The 21,077-nt window shown below is 33.4% G+C and overlaps 2 protein-coding genes across 5 annotated transcripts; both read right to left on the bottom strand.

Annotated features, from left to right (window-relative positions):
* Positions 1–1,990: 1,990 nt before the first annotated feature.
* LOC110740279 lies at positions 1,991–16,992 on the bottom strand. Of its 4 annotated transcripts, none has more exons than XM_021920756.1 (12): positions 16,604–16,989; positions 14,901–14,990; positions 13,466–13,537; positions 8,467–8,612; positions 6,449–7,260; positions 6,179–6,317; positions 5,833–6,077; positions 5,400–5,612; positions 4,657–4,749; positions 4,398–4,499; positions 3,906–3,980; positions 1,991–2,244 (listed from the first exon to the last, which is right to left on the bottom strand). In XM_021920756.1, exons 7-12 carry the CDS (start codon positions 5,860–5,862, stop codon positions 2,209–2,211), a joined length of 549 nt encoding a protein of 182 aa, XP_021776448.1. In that variant the 5' UTR covers positions 5,863–6,077; positions 6,179–6,317; positions 6,449–7,260; positions 8,467–8,612; positions 13,466–13,537; positions 14,901–14,990; positions 16,604–16,989; the 3' UTR covers positions 1,991–2,208. The 4 variants fall into 4 exon arrangements, with proteins under 4 accessions (XP_021776448.1, XP_021776450.1, XP_021776451.1 ...); XM_021920758.1 differs by having other exon boundaries at positions 6,179–7,260; positions 16,604–16,646; positions 16,827–16,989; XM_021920759.1 differs by having other exon boundaries at positions 5,400–5,600; positions 6,179–7,260; positions 16,604–16,992.
* On the bottom strand, positions 8,797–12,534 carry LOC110681599. The gene is made up of 8 exons (XM_021857753.1): positions 12,067–12,534; positions 11,794–11,949; positions 11,544–11,673; positions 11,325–11,473; positions 10,599–11,167; positions 10,204–10,506; positions 10,017–10,122; positions 8,797–9,935 (listed from the first exon to the last, which is right to left on the bottom strand). Exons 1-6 carry the CDS (start codon positions 12,532–12,534, stop codon positions 10,281–10,283), a joined length of 1,698 nt encoding a protein of 565 aa, XP_021713445.1. The 3' UTR covers positions 8,797–9,935; positions 10,017–10,122; positions 10,204–10,280.
* Positions 16,993–21,077: the final 4,085 nt, after the last annotated feature.

The following is a 21,077-nucleotide window of genomic DNA, read 5'->3' as shown; positions in this document are numbered from 1 at the left end:
ACATTGGTGGGAGAGTGGATTTCACTCTTGGTTTTCCCTATAAATACCCAAGTTGGGGTTGGGAAAAATCACTTGAATAAGGTATTAGAAAAGACATCTCCATTGAGTAAACCTTTAAACACATATAAGTACTCGAGTGGTTTGGTCGGGCTTAGCTAACCTCTAAGCAATAAACCTTGTCGGGGAGTGTTGCGGGTGGATACCGTAGGAGATTTTCGCTCAATGCGAAACTCAAGCTTTCCCAAGTAAGAGCTCGGGGTACGAGTGAAGTACGCTACAAGGGTAATTACGTCTTTACGTAATATCTCTTGTTAATTATGATAATTTGGTCTTTTGATTATATTAATTGTGAGTTTGATCTTGGCTCGGATTTTTTTCCGCGATGATTCGGGCTCATCAAAGCCCAGCACTCATACCCTTGTGTCTCACAATCTTTATGCCCTACAATACCGCTTTCACCTCTGCAATCTTAGTCTCTCATTTTTCACTCTACTACACTATAGCTCCTCAAAGCACCACCCCCTCACTATTCCTGTAGACTGCACCCAGGCCCGTCCCCATCTCCCCCAAAACACCAGCATCAACGGTAGTTTTAACCACATCAGATGTCGGAGGAGACCCGCCCACAAAGACACTCTTTCCACCCATCAATTCCCCTTGTTATTCAACTTTCCCACCTCACGCCCCTTCGTATTAATCTTCGAAGCATAGGCAGCAATTTGTTCAACATTCGTGTAATTAATACCCCGTATTTTTTAAATGTATTTTCTAATTAATTAATTAGTATTCTCTTAAAAGGGTATTTTAGTAGCAGCAAAAAAGGGTATTTTATACTATTTGAATTTTGGAGCCAAAACGATATTTAAGTTTTAGCGCCAACAACATTTTTCAAATTTTATTTTTGGATTTAGGATAAGATTTATTATCCATTTATTTTATTTTAAAAACCAAATTATTTATACAAGCTAAGAGTCACACGTTACGCGTGTAGCGTATAAGAAATTAATTATTTAAATTTACTCATAATTTCATAATTTTGTCCCTTTAAGTTTTATAATAACTTGGTTTTTTTAAAAAAATCTCCATAAATTTTCACAATCACACACCATAACCAAAACTCAATAATTTTTTTTAAAAAAAAAATAAGAACCTTGGGGAGACATAGTGAGAGACAAAGGGCAGCAAAGAACTCCTCTTAATTAACCAAATGAACAATTATACTACTCTGTTTTATTATGAATTACACATTAATACTCAAAATCTTCAACAATTCATGCTCGCCGATTATTTACAAAATGTCATATTGCCACGGCGTATGGAAGTTATGAAGCCATGGATGGCAACAAAATCAGAATACCTTTAAACATAGAGACACTACAAAAAAAACAAAGCAAATTTTGACACTTTTTTTGTACATATATTGACATTAAAAAGCGTCGTAATATTCTATTTTGACGCTTTAAAAAGCGTCAAAATTTTTGAAGCCAAAATATTTTGACGCTTTTTGTGTCAATTTTTAAGTATTATATGTCGCTTTTGTGTGTCATTGCTAAATTAGTATGACACTTTTTTGTGTCATTACTAAAAAATTATGACACTATTTGAGTCATTACTATCAAATTATGACACTTTTGTGTGTCAAATTGGGGACTATATTTCCCACCATTATTAATGTCCAAAAACTTGTGACGCTTTTGTTAGTCATTGTTTAAAAAATTGTGACACTTTTGTGTGTCAAAATGATGTTATATTAATTCCAACAATTTAAATACCACCAATAACTTTGATTTATAAAAGCGCCACTATTTCCCCCTTTTTTTTTGGACGAAAATTGATAAAATTAAATTAATGAAGTACTTATATAAAACTTTAAACAAACAAAATAATAATAATAATAATAATAATAATAATAATAATAATAATAATAATAATATAAAATCATAATTGATGAAAATGTATTTACAAAAAGTAACATATATATATAGAAAAAAAACACACACACATATATATACATATATATATAAATCCGTTTACATAATAACGTTATACATCCAATTCAACTAAACAAGTGTAGTATTTGAATACAGAGATATATAGATATTTTCCTAAAAAAGATGTTCAAACTAATTACACACAACGCTATCAAAGCTACTAAATACCCACACATATATATAATAAGAGTGCTTGAAGCCAAATCACTCTCTTCATTTACTTTTTACCATTGCTGCCTACATCATCAACAACCTGCGAAGAAAATTTTATATGTGAACAATTATTGTAGTAGTAGTATTGCAAAATTAGAGAAGTTAAACAGAAAATATTTACCATAGAGGAACGTAAACCAAGCACATAATTGTCTAGTGGTACGCCTAGCTAACAAGAATTTTTGTAATAAATAGTCACTTTCTTGCACAACACAAGTAATTAACCCATTGCTAGTAAAGGCGGTATGTTCTCGGCTAATAACAAATGACATTCCTATTCAAATATTAGGGATAAAGATAACAAACTGCAAAAAGTCTGCTCATTATGGTCCAAGTATTACCTGCCCTTTTAATATGAGAAAACGACAAATCAGAAAAAGAACTAGCAAATTAGCAATAGATAAAATATCATCCAACAGCAAACTAAAGGGATCAAACCCCTGCATTCGCTACTTGAGACAACGTACAACAAGCTGGGCATCGCTTTCAATAATCACTCTGCTGTACCCCAACCTGCACGCCAAGAGCAGCCCATATCTGCAAGCAGCAGACTCGGCTAGAGAAAGAACCCACCCCGCATGCTCCCTTCAAACTGCAGCAGCCACCACATTACCACAATCGTCTCTAATCACGAACCCTAGCCTTGTAACTTGGCCAATGTGAGCATCACAATTAATTTTAACCCAACCAGCCCCTGGGCACTTCCACAAAGACACAGCAGGAGTGAGCATTGCAGGGGGCTTGAACACCCTACTAGCATACTCCCCATAATCAGAAACATACTTCATCATTCTCGCAGCAACCATAAGTAATTTTTTAATTATCTATAAATGGTGAATATTTTTTTACTGTATTCTTTATCAATCTAGCTATATAAAATGACTAACTTCCAAACATTTACCTAAAACGTACTAACTTGCCTCTAACTAACACCACTTCTCCCTAATCGAACCTAAAACCCCTAAAATAGCAATCCTGCAATGAACCCACAGCCACCACCAGTCAGCAGGGGACAAAAGCAGCAGCAGTAGGGGAAAGTAGCAGCAGGGGAAAGGGGAAAGTAGCAGCAGGGGAAAGGGGAAAGTAGCAGTAGGGGAAAGGGGAATGGGGAAGGCTGACAACACTTCTCCACCAAGGGCAGCAGTAAAGGTAAGCAAGGGAAAGGGGAAGGCTCACAACAGATTTCGTCGGAGAATGGTAAGCAACTTCATCATGATGCTCAAAATCATCCAATAGTTATGTCAAGTAAAAATGACCAAAGTTTTAGGAAGAAAGGGAGCATAAAGAAAATGGGATTATGGGAAGGTTTGATGTATATTTGGGTGGAGCTTTGGACAAGAAAGGTGGTTACTGCCAAGTTTCAAATTAGTGACATGAAGACTATCAAAAATGTCATCCCAAATGCTGTAAGACTCTTCTTACCTAATCTAAACATATGCATGCATGATTATAATGTATGTTGCATTCATGACATATATTATTGCATCAATATATTTTATGCATTATATATATATATACATTAATGAGGGAATTTAAAGACAAGTAAAGTTGATTTTAATGAATAATTTCAACAGCGTGTAATTCTAAGTAATTCCTCTTACATTATTCATGCATGCAATTTTAATCTTGCCACAGATAATGAAAGGAAATTTTAAAAAAAAAAAAGGAAGTGGATGAAAAAAGAAATGGTTTATTCCAAACCTGAGAATCAAGTAGTTGTATTGCATAATCTATAACTTCTGATGAAACATTTCCACTGCGTGTTGCCTTCAAAACCTGTGCCATCATAGAACCAACTGCATCAAATTCTGTTTTCAATATTTGATTTTGTTCAGCAAGATCCTCATTTTGCTTCTTCATATCTAACAGTGCAACCTTCAACTTCTCCACTTCCATATCACTATTGTTGACATAGTAAGACCCTTCTTTCCTTAAATGTCCTTCCACTCCAAAGATGTGGCTTTGCTTCACACCAAAGCCATAATTTAGAGGACGCTTAGGGATCTCGCCTTGATACATAAGTTGATTGAAAACTTCATTTTCAATATCAACCTTGGGAATGGAAGAAGAGGAGTTATCAAGGCTTTCTTGCACCTTCTTGATTGCTCCTCTTGTTACATGATAAGAAAACTATAACACTTGGCAAAGAGCTAATAAATTAGTGGTTAAACTAATTTTCATTGGTATATATACCACAAACTGACGAGATGTTGTGCCCTCTTTGAAGCTTCCATCTCCTTCGCTGTAAACACTTTTAAAAAACTCCAATTCACTGAAATCTCCTTTTTGTTTTTTCTGCAATGTGAGAAACATACAAATACCTGACATGTAACTTCTGTTATTTTAAGTCTTTTAATTGACGAAGTTACATTTTCTTCCAAATCTTGTAAGATAGTCAAACAGAAAAAAAAATGCAAATTTTAGGACTAAATAAAATGAAGGATAATTATACCAGAATAGCTCTGCGATTTGCAAAGCTTTTAGCACCACTCTTGCGCACGAGAACTTGCGACGCACGAGCAGCTTTTCCGAGTTCAGACATTTTCTATTTATTTAAAATCATGGTTAGCATGAGATAGAAATAAAGTTACATCACACTAAAACCACTATAATCAGAATATAACAGATCTTCTTGTGTGATTAGGTAGTGAGTTGGTCTGATGGAAGCTAGCCTCTGTTCTCACTAACACGTGTACTGTGTAAATATAATGGATTTGAGATCTCTAAACCTTATCGTGTGACTAACTATATCTGATGGGATGCAATGCTGACACAAGCAAACGACTGTTGGCAACAACAAGATAAGAGGGAATGAGAGAATATGTAGATTATTAGAGAGACAACAAAGGAAAAGGGCTGTAGCATCAGCGGCGAATACAGGAGGTCCATTACTGTTGTTTCAATTCATTGTGTATACTTTACTCTTTTCTCTCTCTGATTTGTTCCTTATAAAGCTATACGACTGTAAGTTTATAGATTTGCTGGTCATAGGTTATCGCTTATGAAGAATTAGAGAACATTGTGGGAGGAGTTGATCAGCATACACAACATAACCACCAAAATGTTACTCACACATCTAGGATTGTTCATTTATTATATCCTACTAAAATGTTACTAACAACTTGACAACATACAAAACGGTTATACAGAGCTAATCTATAAACAAAAAATTCCCTTAAAAATCAAAATGCAAACCTTGGCGTCCGATGAAAGCCAATAATCAACCAGAAAACTCCAATTTTGAGTTGTGATACCATCAGGTATACTAGCATAATTTTGCTCACGCGTTTTTTCTACAGGATCAAAATAATCCTTCTTTAATGCATATCTATGATTTTTCCATGTTTTGCCAATACGCTTCAAAATAGCATTCCTCATTTCCTTTCCTTCGGGTAACAGAAAATGTGCCTAAAAGTAAATGTACAAATAAAGTTACAAAAAGATTAATCTATATAGCATATATAACTTATAGCGTATCATACTACATGTGAGTTATTATTGTGGCATTCATAATTATATCATATGTCATATATCAGAGAACCATAGCATATGTCAGGCATGCAATAGATTATAAGTGTAGTAATGAAAGTAAGATTATATATTCATGGCGAACGATTAAAAGGCGTACCCGAACAAGGTTAACAATATTGCCTCTCATATTCGAGCTCAACTTATGCCAATTTAAAATTCCCACGGGACAAAATTCTTCTCGTTTAGCAATGTCTCCTAAGAAACTCGCAAGGATGGAGCCACCTTTGTGAAGAGGTTGGTTGAATTCATTAAATTGGACGAACTACCTAAATCCTGGTGCATCATTCCACACATCTCGAGGCTGAACAGAACCCTTCACAAGGTGTCGTGTTCCATCGACATCTTTGAAAACAATGAAATTAGGTAAGTGTTAAACAATTAAAAAAAACATCCAAAAAGGAAAAAAACAAAGCACATAATATTAAATATGCATTTACACTTACCAAATGCCACAACCTCTTCTTCCTCATCAAACTTGACATGCTCTGGTCAATTTTTCACAATACTTCGGCGCCTAAATTTTGTTCTTTTCACACCACTGTCCACTCCACCTGACTCAGTCAACTCTTCTTCACTCTCTGACTGAGATTCAAGTTTGTCAGAGTCAAAATTTAACCTTTTGTTGCTTTCAGCATGAATATATGCATGAGACTTCTCCTTTTGGAGTCCCACTGAACAGGTTGTATTTATTTGAGGTTGTGTCAAGGGTTCACCTCCAAAATTAGAAGACGTCATAGGATGCATCTTTTGAGTTTGTTGCATAGCTTCCAAGGGTGAAACAACTCTTCTTTCTAATTGGGATTTAGCTCCAGTCAAAGGAGAGACAATAGGTTGTTGTGTAGCTCCCACCAGCCGTGCACCTGTTTTAGCTCTAGGAAAAGGTTGTTTACTCGGATGTTCTATAGCTTTTTGAGGCTACTTTGATGCTTTAGTTGGCTGAGTTGTTTCTTTATGAGGGACTTGTGTTGTTTCTTGTGACAGTAGTGCACCAGATTTAGCTCTAGTAAAAGGTGGAATAGTCGGATGCTCTGTAGCCTTATGCTGCTTTGATGCTTTAGTAGGTTGAGTTGTTCCTTTGTGAGGCTGTAGTGTTTCTTTATGAGGGAGTTTTGATGTTTGTGGTGTTACAGATTATAACATAGGATACGATCTAGGTTGTGATGGGGTTAAAGGAGGTCTTGATGACATCTTATGTTTGGAGTTTGATGGCATTATAGTTGGCATACCTGCTTTTGATGCAGCAGCTACAGATGAAGATGATGTAGATGTGGGTTTTGATGCATTAATAGAAGATTTGATTGGTTGCGATATGTGCCCAAACGTTTGTGATCTTCCAAGTATCGGAGGGCTAAATGGTCCCCATTGGGTGGATGGGTTAGAAGACTCTGAAAAGTTGGATTGTGACACTGCAATATGGCTGGACTTAGATTGTAAGGATGTTGAAGTGGGTTGCTTATTTGAAGAAAATTGAGCCTCGCCAAGAGTTAAAGCAGTTCTTTTACTTCTGTAACTCATTATGAGACACCTATTAACAGAAACAAATACAACTAGTCAGAAGTTATGTTTGCAGCATAGGATATCAAACAGATTATAGTTGTTTAGATGTGCCTCATTTCCTTGTCAGAAAAGCTCAGACCTTAGTAGATGCAGCAAGATGAAAAAATTTAATGTGTGACCACTCTGTGGCAATAGAACAAAAAATATCTAAAACATCTGCATTTGCTACCAGATAAGATGAACACAGAAAAAACATGAACCTAAAAACACCTGCTACTTCATAAGATAAACATGGACGAAATGCAGGATCAGTCAGAATAGAAATACTCCGCATAATTAGATCAAACTCTTATTATTAGGTCCTTGAGTTGATGTGCAAGAAACAAAATACAAGATGAGTTTCCACAACTAACCTAGCTTTACCATATGGACATCAGAAAAGGTGAAAGTAAACTGTTTTGCTGCGGAAACTACAGGTTACATTATGTACAAATGCCAGTATACTTGGTTGCCTTCCAGAATAAATACTCTCTGATTTTCAAGTTCCCATGATCAAACCTTGCACGAGCAAAAGCTTGTTTCGAACAGTTTATTAGCAAGAGAATACAATTACACATGCATGCAATCAACTGAGGGAAACATGCCTTATAAGAAATCAAAATCTACCCTCTAATTATAATCAACCTAGTGCAAAATTAAAGTTTTTTAGACCAAATTCCTGTATTAGAACTGAAACTGTAGCTGTTAGTGTCATAGTGATTTTTTATTCTTGATTCTATTTATTTATTTATCAAAGCGCAGTTGATTATCCTTCACAAGTTCCTGCTGATATATCCAAATAAAGAGTGGAAACAATAACATGTCATGATGTCAATTTACAATGTGTGATAGAAGACACGGGGATAATATGATTAAGGGCAGATGTTTGGATATTTTAGCGAAAATAAAGCATCAAGCCAAGTAATATTCATATGGAGCCCCAGTACATAAATTTAAAGACATTATTTTCACAAACAACATAATTAGTTGCATAGTGATACAAAATACAAATAGATCAGACAGCAGAAATTATCAACCCAACACATTATAATCAAAATTTCGAGATCAAAGCCGATATCAGCACCAATGCTAAAATTAAATTATTTAAAGTTTGAAAAACCTGTTATCATGATTGTGGGGATACCAAATCGTTTTTTGATCTACATTGAAAATATAGATACTACTTACTGCTTACCATTAAACAACTGCAACAGGCAAAGTAAACTGGTCATAAATGTAGATCATTACTCCTCATCCTCAGATAATGATGGCTTTCCTAAGTTGCTTGGGTCAAATACATGTACCTCTACCTTCACAGGAGTATTATGATCTGGGACTGACCTTGTCACCAAAACGCAAGTAGACATTGTTAATAATGATATCATCTGACCGGAAAAAAGGGCTAGGACTATAAATGCATATATTCAACTTTTTTTGTACTTCACGTAAAAAAATTCTAAAATCATTCATTTTATCCCCCCCCCCCGTAAGATATGCCTCCTTTACTGATGCATACTATCGTTGTTGTCTAATGGTGAAAAAAGGTTATGTGAAACAGCTTGAGTCGATTATCATTTTGCAATCAATCAGTTGAATCATTTTACAAAATGCTGCAAGGTACATAATATGTACAATAAGAATCATGAGTACTTCTGACTCAAAATATTCAGCAACTTGAAAAGGCTACAGGCAAAAGGCAGCAAGGACTGGACTCCCCAGCAACTATATGAAATGAGAGATCAAATAAGGATTATAAGAGCAGACTAGAACCATATTAACTGGCAATTAAATGTTAATTGTTTTATATACTCCATATATGCAGTCTATTGTACAAAACAAAACAAAACAAAACAAAAATCACTTAAATAATTATTACGGGAGTACATCGAAGCAACCATATAACCTATGATATAAGCCTTATGTTCAAAAGCAAAAAGACAAAACATTCTATATTTCCAAATGACATCTAGTTAGTAATATCTAAGAAAAACCACTATAACTGTTAGATGGTATGAGAAAATCGATTGTAATTCACAAATAGAATTAACAAAAAGTAAAGGGATAAATTCAGCAAAAGGAAATATTGATTAATGGCAAATATAAACTCATAATTAAATTCAGTAATTACAAATCCAAATTAAATAATAAAATAGGAAACTAATCATTCATTTTCGTTATCTACTTCGGGTAACTCATCCCCTAAATCAAACAAGTCTCTAGGCTTAGTCTTTACAACATGATACCATCCTTTTCGTATCTCATCTTCAATGTAGAAAACCTATTTTGCTTGAGATGAGAAAATAAAAGGATCATCTTGCAAATTTCTTCCTGAATGCATCAACTTTGAGAAATTAACACATATAGAGCCATTTTGATCTGATTTAACACCCCTATGTATATCTACCCAAACACAATGAAACAATACAGCTTTGTAAGTCCCATAATAGTCCAATTCATATATATCCTTCACTTTCCCATAGTATGCTTCTCCATCTGCTTCTACCATGATTCCAGAATTTTGGGTAGTCAAACGGCTATCACGGTCCATGATCTGAAATTTATACCCATTGATCATAAAGCCCTTCATTTTTTTACCATAACAATTCAATCCCCCTGCCAGAATTTTTCTATCCCATCTTCGGTGGTTTCATCTATTGAGTGTACCTATCATGGTAGAATATAAAGTCTAAAACAGTGTGCTATTTTTGTAAGAAAATTGAACACATTAGGATACATATATATCACCTGACTTCGCAACCACTCTCCGAACTCGTTGATGATCCAATCACTTTCATCACTTTCAGTGATTGGGTTATGTGTATTCATTTGTCGCTTTAGATTTAAAAATTCTCTTCAAAGAAAGGAAAAAGAAATTATCATGATATATTATAATAATTGGTAATTCATAAAATAGAATATACTTGCTACTTACTCGGGAAGATCTTGAATTTCATCAGAATAATGCAGTAAAACATAGCGATGAGCTTGTTTTAAGCTTTTGTCATCTAGTCAAAAATTGACCTCTTTCCCAATTACTCGACCGCCAGAATTACACAAGTATTTTCCAGAATTGGGACTATCATCATCAATTCGTTTAGGTTTGTTATAGACAGTCTTAACACCTTCAAGATATCTTGAACAAAACCTAATGGTCTCCTCTAAAAGGTAGCCTTTTTCAATTGACCCTTCAGGTTGGGCTTTATTAACTACATGTGACTTTAGATGGGCCAAGTACCTTTTCAAAAAGTCAAATTATAATTAAAATACAGTACACTTATATATTTTCTAAATGAATTTAGATTAGACATATATGTAAATAAATCTAACCTCTCAATGGGATACATCCATCTGTATTGTACTGGTCCACCGAGTTTAACCTCCTCCACTAAGTGAATTAGAAAATGAACCATGATTGTGAAAAACGAAGGCAAAAACTCCATTTCCAACTCACAAAGGGTTAATACAATTCCTTCTTGAAGAGCATCTAGATCATCAGGATCAATAGCAGTGGAGCATAATTGCTTGAAAAAGTAAGACAATTTTGCAAGCAAATCAATTACTTTTGTTGCATTAGAAGCTCTTAATGCGACGGGAAGGATATCTTGCATAAACACATGGTTGTCATGGCTCTGAAGGTTAATTCTTTGCTTCATGTTCACGCATCTAGAATGGTTAGATCCATAGCCATTAGGGACTCTGAGTTTTTGTAAAAATTTTAAGAACCTCTCTTTCTCTTCTACAGACATAGAATAAGAAGTTGAAGGCATATGATTATCTTGACCCCAAAGATGTGGCTTTATGCCCCATCCTTGAAGGGCATCTCGATCATCCTTCTTATCTCTGCTTTTATCGGTATTTAAGAGAGTATTTAAAGTATTGTCACACACATTTTTTTTCTATGTGCATTACATCTACATTATGCCTCAACAAATTATGCTCCCAATACTCCAAATCATAAAATATGCTTCTCTTGGTACCAATGACAATATCTTCTTCATTGTTACCCTCATTACCTCTCTTTCTTTTTTATGCCTTCCCATAAACATACCTAACCTTTTCTTGTAGCCCCAATATGTCAGTCCCACTAGGCCGAGGTGGAGCTTCACCATGCTCTTCTCTTCCGTTAAAACTGTCGCTCTCAAATCGATATGGATGACATGATGGAAGCCACTTTCGATACCCACAATAACAAGTCTTACTCCCTAATTTTTCAGAAGGAGTCGAATGAATCAATGCATATAGGGCATGCCATATAGCCTTTGGTGCTCAGACCGGAGAGCATTGCATAACCAGGAAAGTCATTAATAGTCCAAAGCAAAGCGGATCGTAATTTAAATTTCTCTCCATCATAAGCATCAAAAGCAACCCCACTCCATAACAATTTCAATTCATGGACTAGTGGCTGCAAATACACATTGATGTCAATTCAGGGACTTTTTTTACCGGGAATGATAATAGACAACATGAATGAAGATGGTTTCATACATAACCACGGTGGAAGATTATAGGGAATCAACAGCACAGGCCATGTACTATAAGTCGTGTTCATCAAACGATATGGATTAAACCCATCACTTGCAAGTCCTAATAGAACACTACGAGGATCTGAGGCAAAATCCTCATAACGTTGATCAATTGATTTGCAAGCTAATGCATCTGAAGGGTGCCTTAACATATTCTTATCAACATCATTCAATTTATCATTATGAGTATAATGCCATCACATATCTTCTGCTGTTTTTTAGGACATGTAAATTCTCTTCAGTCTAGGGATAAGAGGAAAGTAACGCATTACCTTAGCATGCTCACCACTCCTAGAAATGTTCTTATCTTGATCTCTGACATTATCATTTGTACCCTTATTTTTCTTCCATCTTGATGTACCACAAACATGACACTTGTCTTCCTTTGAAAAATCACCCCAATATAACATACAGTTATTTGGACAAGCATCAATCTTCTCATACCCAAGGCCAAGGTCTTTTATTATTCTCTTACTTTGATAATAAGACAAGGGGAACTCCAGAATTTGGGGAAATGCGTCTATGAGAAGCTCGAGTAGCATATTAAAAGATTCAGCAGACCAATGGCTCATACATTTTATGTGAAAAAGGTGTAAAAGAAAAGACATTTTGGAAAATTTAGTACACCCGTCATACAATTTCTCATCAGAAACATCAAGTAATTTCTTATACTTAGCTTCATCTTCCGTTGTTGAAAATTCTAAATCAATCTCCTCTTCATAGAAGACAGGTTTGGTCATTTTCATTATTTTCATGTGGTTCAAAGGTTTGGTCATTTGAGGGTTTTTCAAAACTAAAAGTAGATCTCAATAGGCCTCCCATATCATCTCGACCTTCAAACCTTGTTTGATCTAGAGGGGATCCTTGGCTAGTACTCCCTTCATCACACCCAATCATACGCTGAAGCAAATCCCCTTGACCATGAAAAATCCATTTCTTGTATGATTTATAAAACCCATTAAACAAGATATGTCTTTCTACTTCATTTACACAAAGCCATTTATCCACTTTACATGTCTTACATGGACACCGAATCTTTCCTTCTACCTGAGCTACCTTAGCAAAGTTAATGAATTGCATACAACCTTTGACATATTGAGTGTGGCATCGTGGAAGTTCTATCCAACTTGTATCCATATCTATACATAATTAATACTTTAATAAGGGAACTATAATTTTGACCAAAAAAATAGAAAATTTTAAAACATACTTATCAGAATAAATATTAATTTTTTCACAAACTAAAATACACAACAAATCAGATTGTGGTAGCATACTTTTAGTTCATATATTTTGATCATAAAACTGAGGAAAGGTCAATCATTATAGCCATGTAACGGGAATAAAAGTTATAGGTATAGGATTTACTATATAAAATATAATCTATCGATGTAATTTTCATTGAAAACTATTTAAAACTCACTATATGACAATAAAAAAATAAAAATAAAAAAAATCACCCACAAATATACAATTAAACCAACAAAAGCAAGGATGATGAACTATTGGAGATACCAAATAGTTATAAATCACTAAGTTGCTTTGTCAAAGTCATTACAAACCATACAAACAAAATTACAACATGCTTACTAAATAATTACAATCTTAAAGCTTGATCTTAAACTAAACTGTCATAACTTGAACTAGTAGCATATAAGATGTGAGTAATACCTTGGTATAGCTGTCATCAAGAGTCCGCTAAACTAAGCAAGTAGTGACCAAAAGAATCCAAAAGGATGAATGCTGGAAAAAAAAATACAGGCGACATACATACATTAGATGATATATTACATAATATAACGAATTATGTTCGAATGACAAAAAAAAAAAAAACAAAAAAACAAAAAACAAAATAGAGGGGAAAAGAATACTCAAAAGACACTTCAATTCAAAACAGTGATAACAAAAACAAATATGGAAATTCAATACTCAAATGCAAAGTTTACATGGGAGATAACAATAGAAAAATACACATTAGTAGTGGAATCAAATTGGGAGATTTTGAAGTTGTTAGAAAAATACTCATTGAATGAATTTACTAGGCATTTGATATATTTGAAAAACATGAGATGCTGGTTCAGGTGGCTTTTGTGTGGGCTGCGTAGGCTTTTCGCAATTCAGTGGTGTTTGGTGAGACTTTGAGTAATGAAGTAGTAGGAGCTATGGGTTTTGTGAAACTTGTTCTCGATTTTAAAAAATATAATTCGAGAGTTTGCTCTGTTCCTGGCTTCCGGCTACCAGAGCTATGATTTTTAGAAGTTATTGGCTTCCTCATGCTCCTGGTATTATAAAAAAATCAATATTGACGCTGCAATGTTGGAGGAGAATGGCGTGGGGTAAGGGGCGGTTTCTAGGGATGCTGCAGGTTGTGTTCTTACAGTAGTGGTGCGTAGGGAAGTCTGCAGAAGTTCAGTTGAGGTTGCTGAAGCTCTCGCTCCTAGATTGGGGTTACAGGTTGCCTTAAGTCTTGGTTATCAAAAGGTGGAAGTAGAATGTGATGCTACTAATTTATCAGGTGCAATTAATTTGAAGTGCTTTGGGAGGTCTGTTTTTGATCTACTGGTGGAAGATATATGTAGCTTGGGGGACAATCTTGATAGTTTTTCTTGCCATCGTGTGAAAAGGAAGGGTAATACAGTAGCACACTTATTTGATAGACTTATTCCTTCAAATGGGGTGGAGCAATTGTTTGTAAATTCCTTTCCGCAAGGGGTCCTGTCCTTGGCAGAGCTTGGTGTAATCTGATTTGTGGTTAATATATATTATGCTCCCTTTCCCGTCTAAAAAAAAGTTGTAGGGAAAACAAATACTTATCATGCCAGAAATTTTAATAAAACAAAGAGATAGAAGACATCTCAAGGTCCATCCTCAACTACATCTTGCTCAAGCAGCTTATCCCCCCTCTCTATTTTTATTATTATCCCATTTAGCTGAAGAAGGTAATAAACCATCACCTGTTATGAATCATCAAATTAATATTCATTAACTATGGATCTAGAAATAGCTTAAGCTCAAAACTCACAGCCAACTATAGACAATTAGAGATACAAAACAGAAATTTTCATCCAGAACGATATTATATTTAGGCAATGCTTATGTATATTACCTCCAATTCTTGCAGCTGTTTCTCCTGCTTTTTAGCTTTTGATTTTCCACTTCTTTGCACTTCAAATACCACAGCTTCTCCTCTGATGTCCTGTGCGTTAATGAGGTCAACAAATCTGCTGGTTAATTGTAGTTGTGCATTTTGTTTCAATTTAAAAAAGAATATCAAGTTTGAATGCAATGTATATGTAAACATTTAATTAAACGACTGATTGAACACAAGTCATAACATAGGGAATGCAACAAAACAACATTTCATAAAGTCCTTTCTCCGTCTTACATGAGATTTTACTACGACATTCCTTCCTACCAAAACTCAGGCATAATGCTCTTAGTAAAAGAACCAATAACTCAAGTGAGTACAAGCCTACAAGGTCAGGCCTTCAGAATACACTAACACCTAATGCAAACAGTTAAGAATCATCAAAACCAAAAAAAGGAGCAAAGCAAAATATGAAAAGTCTAGTGATTTTTCAGTACCTCAAGTATCCAAACTTAAACACCATTAAAACTGAGGACAAAAATTATCTTACCATGAAACTCAAACTACCTTAAGAAGCACTAATTACATATTTTGTTAGTAATAACTTGAGGCGGTGTGTTTTTCTACACGAATTTCCGTAACCACCCAACACCACTTCTAAATTGGTCATGAATGATGACACAAATTTATGATGACGATTATATACATGGGGTCTTGAGGGATGGACAAGCATTACCATGGACATTGATATGAGCCTTTCCTTACAAAAATACATAAAAATTTATTCTTAATACGGCCTATTAAACGGATCACGAGAAAACTAGACAGAGAGTTCACACTAACACTATATAAATTCTCAAATAGTCCACAGGCTCAAACAGCATTACATTCACAAAGCTAAATTGCAATTGGCAGTCAACAGAATACTATGACACTACCAATCAAGACAAACACACACCATAACATAGGAGAGAACTTCCAATTCTTTACCAATAAAAAAGTGAGAATATAATTCGAGTAACAATCATAGGGTTTAACAATTAGGTTTAGAATCATGTATTTCTTTGTTGTATAAAATGTATACAAGCCTTTCAGACTATATTAGTCTTAGCTTCCATAGAATAAGCATAGTTAGGTAATTTGTTTATTTGTTAAAAGGCCCTTAAGCTTTAAAGCTTCCAAGGCCAACAAAATATTTAGGCATGTAATATTTCCACCAAGTTGAATATCAAAGCTTCAGCATTTACACTTCTATATCAACAGCTAGAAAAGTCCTTACTCTAATTTTCAAAACAGAATAAATTTCAGTCAAGAGAGGAAAAATGCTAAGAAAAGGGGGGAAATAGAGTGATAATCTGTTAAAAAACAACCTTGTTCTGATCCTTGGATAAGTAAGAAATAATAATACTTGGTTATTTCCAATCAAACAAAACAATGAGAATTGTGGCAAACAGTATTCAGAACAAGAATAAAGCGAAGTTTTCTATATCGACTTTAAACACAATATCAGCCATTAGCAGAGAAATGAAAGGTTGTATCCTGTAAGTGTGAATTTCTTTACCAATAAAAAAGTTAGAATATAATTAACCAATTCAATCACTCAATTAATTCGTTAATTCAACCAATTGTTCAACTATAATTGGAGATTATAATTATCATGCATACAGCTATCAATATACATAATAATTAAAGAAAAAAATTGAGGAAAAAAAAAAACTTACGAGATCTTTGGGTTGAATCTTGATAATTTTTCTCCAACAAACACTAGCAACGATGAATCCAAAGTCACAATACAAATTAACCCCAAAACTCAATTAAGATAACGTTTTTGGCAAATTATGAAGAGTATTAATTCAATCTGAAATTCACATCATACGCTTCAAATATACAGAAAAAAAAAAAAAGAGGTAAGTAAGAAATGGACTGAGATGATTATATGCTAACCGAAATCAAGGAATTAGGGACTTTTTTTGTGAAGATTCAAAGTTTTTAGGCGAAATTCAGAGCAGCGAGTAAGGTCGGTGGTTATGTTGGAGCTGATAGTGAGGACGACGTGGGTACAGTATCCCACTATCCCGGGATATTAGAATTTTAATTTTGGGTGAAATTTTAATTTCAGCGGGTTATGTAATTGATAGTTGGGTGACACGTTTCACTCTATTCACTATAATGACGCTTTTGAGGGTCACAATGTATTTTGGCTCTTAAAAACATCAAAATATATAAATTATATATTCGTGAATGGAGGAAAATTATGACCCATTACAAAAGCGTCAAGGCTAAAGCGTCAAAATTTACTCTATTTTCTTATAGTGAGAATTTAAACAGAGAAAGAAGATGAAGTGGTAAATGAACTGAAACTATAAAAGTAGTTTAGAATATATATCCAACACAAAATATAATAGTGACAGTATATTTTCAAATGTATTTCAAGTAATTAATAATGATAAAAAAAAAAGTAATAATGATAAAATTTATTCAATTACTATTCTATCACAAAATAATTTAATTAAAAACAAAAGTAAAGTACCTTAATAAGCGATGAGCATGCGACATTGACAGTGAAAATTGTATTCTTGTATTTGTATTATACAAATTCTTAAATGGACTTGGTTCACACTAATTTATTGTGGACCGCTAACATTAGAGAAAGTATGGTTGTTTTATTAATAAAAAAAAGGGTCACTATAATTAAAAAAAAGGTCACTATATTGAAATAAAAATTTATTTTGGTAATATATATGCCTAAGTGGTTATTTTTGTAATGAAATATTTTATATACTGATCAATATGAATAATAAAGGCCACTATGTTAAAATTAGGGTAATAGCGTCATATTTCAAGTTCACAATATTATTAAACGTTGTACTAGTTTTAATAAAGGTTACTAGGTTAAAAATAAGGTTACTATGTTAAAAATAATGGTCACTATGTTCAATATAATGTCAGTTGCGTGTGTATAGACCTCGGGTCTACAATAATATTATTGTGGACCAGGTCCACGCAAGTCTTTTTGTTTGTATTACATCCTTCATTTGAAGGGTTACTGGTAGAGGAGTTGTGGTAATTAGAGCACTTTTTGATTGACATAAAAAGTGAGCAGTTAGGGAAAAAACAAATTAAATTTCGGGGGAGAGCAGTTGTGGTAATTTTAAAGGCATAGAGCTTTTTTTTTCAAGAATGGTAATTGGAGCAGTTGTGGACTTGTGATAATTGATACTCTGTAAGTGAGAAATATCAATAAGATTATGTAGAAGTTTTCTGTAAAAAACTAAAAAATAAAAATAAAAATAATAAAATAATAATAGATTTAATTATGCAATTTAAGAGGGGTAATTTTGGAAAGTGAAATTTATCACCTGAAACCTCTTTCTCTTTATATATTACTACATGTAAAATAAATTAATGAGTTTAAAAAATGTTGTTAAAAAAATATAGCTATTAAAAAACTATGTGTAATTAAAAAAATATATGTCTATGAGTTCATGAGACTAAATAATAGAGTATGAATTATCAAAAAAAAAGGATGGTAGTTTTTTTAAAAAGGTGGTAGTTTTTTTAAATTAAAAGATAAAAGAAAAAGAATATGAGAAAGGTATTTTAGGAAAGTGAAATTTATCACCCAAAACCCCTTCTCACTTTATATATTACTATAGATATATTTTGGATATTTTAATTAGACAAAATTATATTATATTATTTAATTAAAAGAGCCTAATTTCCTAAATAATTAACTAGGAATTTTCGAATTTTCTTGATAAAGAAAATCTGATTTTCTTAGTGTAATTAAATAGTGAATAATTGGTATTTTCCTAATTAATTATTTTATACAAAATATATTATTTACACAGTTATTTTAAGCCTAAAATCTAGCAAAACAATTTCCTAAACACTACTAATATGGTCCGAAAATTTGGAGCTATGAAAGCTCAAAATTTTCAGCCACTTTGGTTGAATTTTGGGTGATTTATTTTGATAAATTTTATTTTTAATTATCTCCTTAAAATCTCTTACTATTTTCCTTAATTTCTATTTTCCATCTCACAAAAATTTGATCATCTTATTCCCTACCTTATTTCATCCTTGATTATTCCCCAAGTAAACCTCTTTTGCCATATTATTTTCATGACAACACTCTTTCCTTAAAATAATTATTCTTAGTCAACTTAATATTAAACTTTCCATAATTCTTTAGCTCTCTTCTCCATGTAATTTCCTAAATTCTTTTTACCACAATTCTTCCTACATTCTCCTACCATAATTCTTTCATCCATGAGCCTATAAATACCCCCTATTACCTCTCATATTCTTCACACCAAAACTCAATTCTCTTCTTCTCTCTTCTTCTTCTTCTTCTTCTTTTTCCTAAACCTAATACCTCTCATATTCTTCACACTTTCCTTCTCTTATTTTTACACAAATCAGCCCGTATACCTATGAAGCCACTTTTTGGGCACATATGGTCAGCTTTTGGGGCATTATTGTTCCATGGAAGATTGTTCCTCTGAATTGAGAGTTATATTGAAGGAGTTGTGGCCTCTGCAATTTCTGCCTATTCTTTCCAACGAAAACTCAATTCTCTTTAATCCTATTCCTTTTTCGTCTTCATGGTTAGTTTTCTAAAATACAAATACCTATTTTAAAGCTATAATTTTATTATAAAGTATTATTTTAAAAGAGTTTTATAGTCCATGCACATTAGATTTGAGTTTTATGTTGTGATAACCTTATGGTTATGTTATTTGCAAGGTATATTCGTGATTGAACTTTGAAAGTGTGAAGTTTGATTGATATTTTGTTGAGTAATTAGATTTTGATGATTTTAAACTAATTATTATTATCTATCTAACGTGGTTGTTAAGTTAAAACATGATACAAGGAACCTGAACAATGTCAAGTATATATATATAAGGAAGTTGAGCAATATAGGATAAGAAATAGAGGACCAAATACAATGATAAGTGTTATGGTTGATAAGCATGATGATGGCTAAGGAACCATGAAGGTAACTATGTAAATATGTGTTTGCATATGTTAGCTTCATGAGGTAAGTACTCTATGCATACATGATTTGTATATGTGTAGAGGTATTTACATAGCTTTAAGTTTAATTGGTTCTCTCACTTGAAGTTTGTTTATGACAAACAAACTTCAATCTAATGTTTCTCTTAAGTGTTTATGTGAAGATAGGAACTGACTTAGATGAAGTCAATGGGTTGGAACATAGAAGACTTCAGGAAGAACAAGAGAGAATGAATGAACCTAAAGCAGGTTCTCCACGATAACCAAACCACGAAGGAAACTGAAGATATTCTCCAACGAGATGTAGAAGGAACCTTTGGTAGGCTTTCCCACGAGAGCCAGAGTATGTTCCCTAACAGGTACATGAAGTGTTCCCTAATAGGTACACACAAGGAGCTTCCTAACAGAAGCATGACAGCAAGCTAAAGACTGAAGCTTGGACTGCGAAGATGACATCAAGCTAAAGAGTGAAGCTTGGATTGTGAAGATGACAGCAAGTTCTAGAGGAACTTGGTCTACGGTTCCAGAAGTGGAACGTTGCCCCAAGATCTAGAATACATCAAGACTACAAGATTCCAGAACAAGAGTTTCAGAGAAACAACATGAAGACAGAGAAATTGAAGTTTATCACTCTAGGATTCATGTAAGTATGTTGAACATAAAAGTCAGTCTGGAACAAGTCTACAAAAACAAGGTGAACTCCTGATAGTCAATGAAGTTAGAGTTATCGACTAGTCAGGAACTCGGAGAATGTTAGAGTTTCGGAACCTAATCGGAACTTAAGTCTGCACGTCGTTAAAGATAGGTTTTACAGATAAATGCATATATTTTAGGGATTTTATTTTACAGAATAAAGATATTTATTTTCTAATAAATCCCTTTTGGAAAAAGATAAGTTATTTTTGGAAAGTATTTTCAGCAAAATAAGTTTTGAATCTAATTTTATGGTAAGTATATCTTTTGTAAAAAGACATGTTAATATATTTGGAAAAAGATTGAAATAAAATCTGATTTTGTGGTAAATATATCTTAGTACTTTTTACATAATATATTCTTAACAAAAGATATATTTTTGGAAAACTTAATTTTTGAAAATATCTTTTATTCATATCTTTTGATAAAACTTATCTTTTACGAAAAGAATGATTTGAGTGTACTATAAATATGCTCATA

The sequence above is a fragment of the Chenopodium quinoa genome, unplaced genomic scaffold (assembly GCF_001683475.1).
Source record: "Chenopodium quinoa cultivar QQ74 unplaced genomic scaffold, ASM168347v1, whole genome shotgun sequence".
Lineage (NCBI taxonomy): Eukaryota > Viridiplantae > Streptophyta > Magnoliopsida > Caryophyllales > Amaranthaceae > Chenopodium > Chenopodium quinoa.
Note: the sequence above shows the minus strand (reverse complement) of the source record. Positions and strands in the feature narration are given on the sequence as shown.